The 8369-nt window shown below is 44.4% G+C and overlaps 1 protein-coding gene across 1 annotated transcript; it reads left to right on the forward strand.

Moving 5' to 3' along the window:
* Nucleotides 1-140: 140 nt before the first annotated feature.
* Nucleotides 141-7972, forward strand: CNOT8 (CCR4-NOT transcription complex subunit 8). The gene is made up of 7 exons (XM_036392014.1): nucleotides 141-221; nucleotides 1476-1675; nucleotides 2901-3094; nucleotides 4561-4722; nucleotides 5451-5595; nucleotides 6232-6342; nucleotides 6639-7972. Exons 2-7 carry the CDS (start codon nucleotides 1559-1561, stop codon nucleotides 6786-6788), a joined length of 879 nt encoding a protein of 292 aa, XP_036247907.1. The 5' UTR covers nucleotides 141-221; nucleotides 1476-1558; the 3' UTR covers nucleotides 6789-7972.
* Nucleotides 7973-8369: the final 397 nt, after the last annotated feature.

Below are 8369 nucleotides of genomic sequence, written 5' to 3' on the forward strand. Positions count from 1 at the left end.
TGCGCAGTGTGGGCACCGCGGCCGCGCGCAGTAACGTACCCGCCCCCCTCCCGCGCCCCGCCCCACCGCGCGCACCGCCCGCTCCGCCATGTCTCGTTCTCTCTCGCGAGAGGCAAAGCGGCGCGAGACCCGGAAGCGCCGCCCCTCGAGGCGGGGGCCACTCGGAGTTATCGCGGCTGCGCGGGGCGAGAGCGGCGCGTCCCGGCCGCGGCTGCCGGGAGGTACCGGGGAGCGGGGCGGGCGGGCAGGCAGGCAGCGCCACCGGCAGCGGGACGGGCACTGAGGGTGCAGGGCTACCGCTGGGGTTAAGGGGGAGGCGGCGCGGACAGCGGCCCTCCCGTTCCTCGGCCGCGGTGAGCCGCGTCCGGCCGCCCACGGGCTGTGAGGGGGCCCTGAGGTGCCCCCGGGCCGGGCTGGGCTGTGGCGGTGCGCTCCCGGTAACTGTGGCACAGGGCCCGGCCCGGCTGAGGCGGAGCCCTCCTGCAGACGCCTGGGAGCGGTTCGCCGGTGTTACTGCGGGAAAGGGGCTCCGGCCGGGGGCTCAGCCGGGCTGTGACACTGCTGACACTGCCGGTGTGCCAGTGAAACACCCGCTGCAGTGTGGCCCCAGTTACATCAGAGGACAGAATCCCAGAGTGGGTTAGAAGGGATCACCTCAGTGGGTCACTGGTCCAACCTCCCTGCCCAAGCAGGGCCACCCCAGAGCGTGTGGCACAGGATTGAGTCCAGACAGTTCTGGAATATCTCCATTGAGGCAGACTCCAAAACCTCTCTGGGCAGCCTGTTCCCGTGTCCAGTCCCTGCACAGTTGTTGCTCATGTTCTTCATGTTCAAGAGAAACTTCCTGTGCATCACTCTCTGCCCATTGTCTCTTGTCCTGGCATCACCAAGATGAGCCTGGCTCCATCTTCTTGGCACCCTCCTTTAGATATTCATACCCATAAACCTCCTGCCAATGAGTGTTCTTTCAAATGCATTCTGTTATTGTGTTTAAGCAATTGTCTTCATCACAGAATCACAGAGGGGTTTGGATTGGAGAGGACCTTCAAGATCATCTCATTCCACCCCCCTGCTGTGGGCAGGGACACCTTCCACTAGACCAGCTCAGAGCTCCATCCAGCCTGGCCCTGAACACTTCCAGGGATGGAGAAATAGTTGAGGGTTACAGATGAGGATTCAATGCCTGTACATCTTGTGCCCAAAGTGTCAAAGCTTATGCCAGGAAAAGGAAGATAGGGATAATGATTCTTTACATAAATAACTGGACTGTTGGTTGTGCATCTGCTCTTATATTGTGAAAAGATGCTCTAGATTTCATTCAGCATGTTTACAGAAAGTGATAAAGCAAGAAAATTTGGTGTAAACTTTAAATGGGTTATTTCAAGGTGAAAATGGAAGTGACTGACTCCTACAGAGCATTTTTCACATGTCACTCTTCCTTCACTTAAAATATATTATTTATCTCTTTAATGCAGCACACTGATAAGATTGCACAGCTTGTGATCCTGCACGGTCATTTGAGTTCAGCATCAGCTGCCTTTTTTCTGGTCCCTGCAAGATGCCAGCAGCCCTTGCAGAGAACAGCCAGGTTATCTGTGAAGTATGGGCCAACAACCTGGAGGAAGAGATGAGGAAAATTCGGGAGATTGTCCTGAGTTACAGCTACATTGCCATGGTAAATGTTTTATACTTGACCTAATTCCCTTAGTCAAGGGATTTTTTGGGGTTGTGGATAAGTTGATTCTTGGGTGAGAAATGATTTCTCCCTACCCCCAGTCAAACTGAACTAGAAGAAGTGAAAAAATAAAAAGCTGTTGGTAGCTTTCCAGAATTTAATACAAGCAGTGGTGAGTATGGATTGATTGAAAGAAGGGGAGGAGGGAGACCAACTTAAAAACCTGAATTTATTTGGTATTTAGCTATTCATAGTGTATTAGTTTGTGCAACAGGAAAATGAAACAAGTCACAATTGGGTTTAAATCCTTTGATTGTTTTTCTCCATTTGATTATAGAGGATGCCATGGCTCTGGAGGTCAAAAGGCCTGCAAGTGACTGCTAGCCAGCTGGGCTGCCTCCTGTCTAATTAGGGCAGATGTTGATTCTTAGGGAAGAAAAATATTCTGGCTGTAGATAAGACAATATGTTCAGAACGCTTTATTTAAGAAGAGCATACTCTCCCCCAGGTGGGAGGAATCTCCTCCTGCTCTTACAAGTCTGAATCTGCTTGGCAGCACCCCAGTGTGTTAGATAAAGAACTGCTTTTAGCTGTGATACTGTAAGTTCTGCCAGCTTTGCTTAGGAACACTGAACCTCAAGTTTTGAGGAGTCCTCATTAAGAGTGTGGCAAAAGACAGGTGCCTTTGCAGAGTGTGTGGGATTTTGGTGTCAAATTCAGCTGTGGAAGTGAATATGATTTTTTTGTTAACGTTTGTCAATGAGAAATGAACTTTTTGCTTCTTTTCAGTCTCACTGAAAGTGTTCTTAGGATTTGTTTGGGTGACTGTGCTGTAAGAGTAGACAGATAAACCTCTTGGGCAAGGGAGAGATTGTGTCAGGTGCACAGCACTGGGTTTGTTGTGAAAGATTTTGTGTGTAGTCGGTAGAAGCTCAGTGACCCAATCTGAGGGTAGAAGCAGTGTGGCAGTTTTGTGTTCAGCAATTTGGTGACAGCACACAGTCTCTGCCTGAGTAGGAAGTTTTTCATCCAAAAGATGATTTTTCATCTAACAGTCGGCTGCTGTTGCTGAGGTGCGTTTGTCTGACCGTAGTTTTTGTTAAAGTAGGCACTGAGTGTTCCTCAGAAGCAGTGAAGGTTTTCACTGTCTGGGCTGTCCTAACAGAGTGCTAATGATGACTCCTGGCAGAACCCAAGGTGAAGCTCAGTTTTCCCTGTGTGCCAGGACACGGAGTTCCCGGGCGTGGTGGTGAGGCCGATCGGTGAATTCCGCAGCTCCATCGATTATCAGTACCAGCTCCTGCGCTGCAACGTCGACCTGCTGAAAATCATCCAGCTGGGCCTGACTTTCACAAATGAGAAGGGGGAATATCCTTCTGGCATTAACACCTGGCAGTTCAACTTCAAATTCAACCTCACGTGAGTCTTTGGGCTTGGCATTAATTTCCTGTTCCTTCTGCTGGGGTGATGCTTTCCTTTGGCAAATACTGGTGTCCATGTGCTCATCATTGCTGGCTGCTTCTGAGCAATAAGGATCCAGATTCTAGTACTGACTAGTGGGAACCTATTTTGGAGTGCCAGGAGTTAACAGTGTATCTGGAGGTCAGAGTCTAAGTTCTAAAATTTAGAATTCTAAAATTCTATCCTTATTACATTTTCTCTTCATAATTTTGTGTGCCTTTTTATTCTGGACCAATGTTTGAAACTTCATATATATATATATATATATATATATATATATATATATATATATATATATATTTGTAAAACTCCATCTCTTTCTGCTAAAAATAAATGGATGTGCTGGTCTCATCAAAAAGAAAAAGACTTCTTTACAAATCCATGCTTAAGTATAAGCTGGGATCTAAAAGCATGTTGGTGTAATCATCACATCTGTTCAGGAGAATGAATCTTGTTAAATGGAGTGTGGCAGTTCTTGTCTCCTCCATACTGTAATATCCTGGGTTGCAGCTGAAACAAGTTTCATTATCCCTTCCCCTGTAATTATAAAGATCAACTCAGCATAATTGCCACTAGAGCTGTCTGGAAATAAAGAAAGGGTTTATCTGGCAAAACCACATATGTAGAGGAAATCAATCTATTTTTATGAAACTGTTGTTGGAAGGCATTACAAGAATTTGTAGCTACTATGTGCAGATCACCCAGTTCTTGACCCCAAAAGTTGCACTATTTACTCCATAAATTTGTGAGCCTCTTACAGTTATTGAAATCAGAGTGAAGTGGTTTTTGCTGTGTGATCACTTCATTTAAATGAGTTATCATATTGGTAGAACTTGGCTCTATGTGTTTCCTCCCCCTCAAAGGACACAAACCAGTAAAGAAGTCAGGTTCCTGCTCAGCTCTCCACCAAGCACATCATTCTTGTCCTGCTTCCTGAGTCAAGGATGATGCAATTCTGTGTACTCCCAGAGATGGAAGTGGAGGTGCTGATAAGGTGGTGCATGCTGTGGAGTGAAAAGGAAAAATGTAGACAGGAATGATGGTCAGTGCTTTAGAGCTGCACATCTTCCTGTTTGGGGGAACTCCCCTTTCCTCTGGGCTTCATCTGTGGTGCTTCCCTTCGCCTTGCAGAAGGGACATTGTTCAAAACAGTCAGTTATGGAGCTGGAATCTTTGGAATTTGCACAAGCAATGGAAGTGTTGACTAGTTACGATCACAGAATAGCTTGTTACAGCTGTAGGAGGCTGCAGTAGGGGTATTGAAACTGAGCCAGTTTGAATTTTCTAGAGGGACAAACTGGAACCCAGAAGTATCCTTCCTACTGCTTAGTCCGATTCTTGACATAGTGTGGGGAGAATTTTTCTAAAATGAGCTTGTCTTGGCAGCACCCTGAGTGCAAACTTGCTTTTTCTTTTTCCTTCAGGGAAGACATGTACTCTCAGGATTCCATAGACCTCCTTGCCAGCTCTGGGCTGCAGTTCCAGAAGCATGAAGAGGAAGGGATTGACACCCTGCACTTTGCTGAGTTGCTCATGACGTCGGGGGTTGTCCTCAGTGACAGTGTGAAATGGCTGTCCTTCCACAGGTGGGTCCAGGATGCTCACTGACCCTTCTTAATTCTCTGCATTTTCCATGGAGATTGACAGATATTAAGGAGAGAAATTATCAGTCCTGCAGTTCTTAAAATAAGCTTCAGGATATGAAGGCCAAGTTTAAGAAGTAAGGACACTTCATGGTCTGACTTTCTGACTGCCTGTGAATCCTTTTGCTGTTACATTCTCCCTCTTGAAGAAGTTGAAATGTGATTTCTGCACTTAGTAAATGCATTGTAGAGAATTTTGTTTCTTCTTCCTTACAATGTTGGTGGTGCTCTGAACTTCCACCTGTGTGGTTAAGATATCTTTCTTGTAGCATCTCAACCAACTTGATCAGGAAGCCTCTGGTCCAACATGGTATCAGAAATGAAAGGACTTGCCATCACCTCCTTCTGTCTCAACAGATACTTGCAGGGTTTCTTTTCTGTATTGCCCTTAGCTACAGAAATATACACAGTTGGGAAGAAATGTGTATTCTTCCCAATGGCTTAGCTGCTCCACAAAAGGCTAGTGAGGGCACTTGGGGAGCATCCCAAAGTTCTGCATTGACATAGAAAATCAGGATGAGTTCTGGCTGAGATCTAGAGTTTTTTGAATGTCACAAAATGTTAAGGCTTGAAACGCACAGCAAGTAAAATTCTGTTGAAAAAGGAGGTGCAGTACCTTGGGTTTTAGGTACTGCCTGCTTACCTGGTTTTCTCTATGGTTTTGTTTTCAGTGGTTATGACTTTGGCTACATGGTGAAGTTGTTGACAGACTCCAGGTTACCAGAAGAGGAACATGAATTTTTCCATATCTTAAACCTTTTCTTCCCATCTATCTATGATGTGAAGTACTTAATGAAGAGCTGCAAAAACCTCAAGGTACTTTTATCTCCCCAGCAAGCAGGTGATGAGTATCAACACTGTGCATGTACAGGAATACAAGTGGCAGAACTGCTGCATATATCGTGTTAAAATGGGAATGTGTATAAAAGTAGTGACACAGAAGCACCTGAGACACAGTTTGTGTCTAATGGATCCTGCCCTCCCCAGTTTCAGACTTACCAATGTGTTTATTATAAAGGGGACATTGCCACAGCCTTCTGGTTTGTTTATCAGAGGCTAATTATAATTCAGCATATTTATGTTTCCCATGCAAGGGTATTTCTTTTACATGAAATACTCCATGGCTTAACTGGTAAGAGGGTTGAAAGGTAATTTATCTACTGAATCACACCCTTGAGTAAAGGGAGGGAAAGGCCCAGCTTGTGTAACCTATGAATGTACCCACAGTTATTTCAAGTATTTGCAACAGACAAAGAAGGCACCTAAATTTGAGGAGAGTTATTTGTGCACTCTTGAACACCATTTCCCACTGGGTTTCACTCACAGCTGGAGGGTGGGTACTGTTGAGATCTGCATTGGTTCATCATACCCTGTTTGCCCTCGTGTTTTGGAGAAATGTGGCAATTTTGGCAAGAGATGAATCTTCCAAAATAAAATCTCTTCTCTTTGCAGGGTGGCCTTCAGGAAGTGGCAGACCAGCTGGATTTGCAGCGAATTGGACGACAACACCAGGCAGGATCAGACTCTCTCCTCACAGGAATGGCATTTTTCAGAATGAAAGAGGTACTGCAGTGTTCTTGCTTCTCCACTTTCTGTCCATAAATGTCAACATGGATAACGTGTTGTTTGTTTTGGTTTGGGATTTTTGAGCCTTGTGGCCATCACACTTCACACTATCAGGATGATATTGGCACAGACTTGTTCTGTTTACTCTCCTTTCATTGCTTATTTGAATTTGTACACTCCATCTTGGAGGTGGCTGATTTCAAATGAGCTGTTAATTAACACTGGATGTTTTCTGATTTAGAGGCACAATTAAATAATACCTGTTTCTCTCTTTTTGTTTTTTTAATCTGCAGTTGTTTTTTGAGGATACAATTGATGATGCAAAGTATTGTGGACGACTGTATGGCCTTGGCACAGGAGTGGCTCAGAAACAAAATGAAGATGTGGACTCAGCCCAAGAGAAAATGAGCATTTTGGCCATTATCAACAACATGCAGCCGTGATGAGCGGTGCCCCTCAGCAGAACATGTTTACCATTTTGGCAGCTGCTGTCCTCAACCATTTTCCCTAAACAGTGTCTCAAACAAAAAGCATCTCCAGTACACAGGCTGCACCAAGCCTTGCAGTTTTGCTGAAGAGCTGCATTTTCCTTTGAAACCCAGAAGAGTTGACTGATTTCCTAATGCCAGCATTTGTGGTTTGCTATATTTTTAATACCAAGGGCAAAGGACAGAATCTACTGTGTATACCTCTGGTTTTTTCCTCTTTTTACTGTACAGAATCTGCAAGGAAGATTTACCTGTAGAATATTGGGTAGAGCTGAGGGTTGGGAAATGCAGTGAAAATGGACACAGACACCCACGCAAATTTGCAATTTGTGTTTTATAAAGCTTATTTTAAAACTTCTGCATGTTGTGAGGGTGACAGCTTCACCTCATGTGTGGCTTATTTTATCTGTCTCTGGAAATTGCTCCCTTTGATCACTGCAGAGGTTTGGGAACAGATGACATTAAAAATGATCCTTGCAGCTAAAAATATTCAGAGATTTGCTTTAACAACAGAGGGAATGGAGATTAATGGAGCTGATTTGATCAGCAGTCCTTAGTTTCTAATTCTCTGCTTTGACCCATGCTAAGCCTCAGCTTTGTTCTTATGGGTATTAAGGAACTGTTCTGGAAATACATTCAGAGGCCCAAAAGTTCACCTTTGACAGGGGATTGGACCAATACTATGACTTCAGTTTTCTTTGACTTAAACCTACAAGTTTTATTCATCTCATGCAACACAACTAGGTCAGCATGGACAAATATTTGTTCCTCTTCTCCCCCCTGCTTCTCCAGCCCCTAATTTTACAATGTGCTTAACAGGTAAAACAGAGTTTCTGTTTTTTTTCCTGAGTTTCTGGGTCTTTTTCATTATAAACGCCTGAAAAGTAGTTAAGAGGATGAAGAACTTGGGATTCTGACTTTGAAAAACATTCTATAGTATTTTTTTAACAGCTCTGTAATGACATTTCTTAAAAGAACAAACCCTTTTGGACATCTCAAACTTAAAAATTTTTAAGACTTTGTCTGGCATTTTGAACAAGCTTAATCCAATATTAAAGAGTTGAGGTTTAGAGCTGGTATTTGAAATGTTTGTAAAGACTAGTTTTTATTTTTTGTAAAATAAATTTTTTTAAACCAGGCTTTGTTTTGGATTTTCCATCAAGCACTAGAATTGCCACAGTTGAGGCTTTGGAATCTGAATTTGGGAGATACATGCCTGAAGATGCTGAAGTTTGTTTCCTTTACCATTTAGTGAAATGTCTTTGGAGCTTCTTGTACAGTAGCTGAGGAGAGCTGAGCTGAAGAGCTCTGGCAGAGCTGGTTCTCTCCCTGCTGCTCTCTCAGCACAGCTCACTCTGGTGCAGTATTCCTACGCTGCAGAGTGGCCACTTAAAAGGACAGACTTGTGTGTGAAGTTTTCTGTTCATCTAAACTCCAGTGGCTCTGAGTGCAGAAGGCAGTTTGGTGAAGCACTGGCTCCCCCGCCTGGTTTTCAGGTGCTTTGTAAGGAATTTAGCAAATTGAAATTGGTGGCAA

The sequence above is a fragment of the Molothrus ater genome, chromosome 15, assembly GCF_012460135.2.
Source record: "Molothrus ater isolate BHLD 08-10-18 breed brown headed cowbird chromosome 15, BPBGC_Mater_1.1, whole genome shotgun sequence".
Taxonomy (NCBI): domain Eukaryota; kingdom Metazoa; phylum Chordata; class Aves; order Passeriformes; family Icteridae; genus Molothrus; species Molothrus ater.

Bases quoted from the DNA above. Each gene is read 5' to 3' on its own strand.
- CNOT8 (XM_036392014.1), top strand. From the start codon at position 1,559: ATGCCAGCAGCCCTTGCAGAGAACAGCCAGGTTATCTGTGAAGTATGG. The intron at 1,676-2,900 runs GTAAATGTTTTA...CCTGTGTGCCAG, and splicing joins GTTACAGCTACATTGCCATG to GACACGGAGTTCCCGGGCGT. The intron at 3,095-4,560 runs GTGAGTCTTTGG...TTTTTCCTTCAG, and splicing joins AACTTCAAATTCAACCTCAC to GGAAGACATGTACTCTCAGG.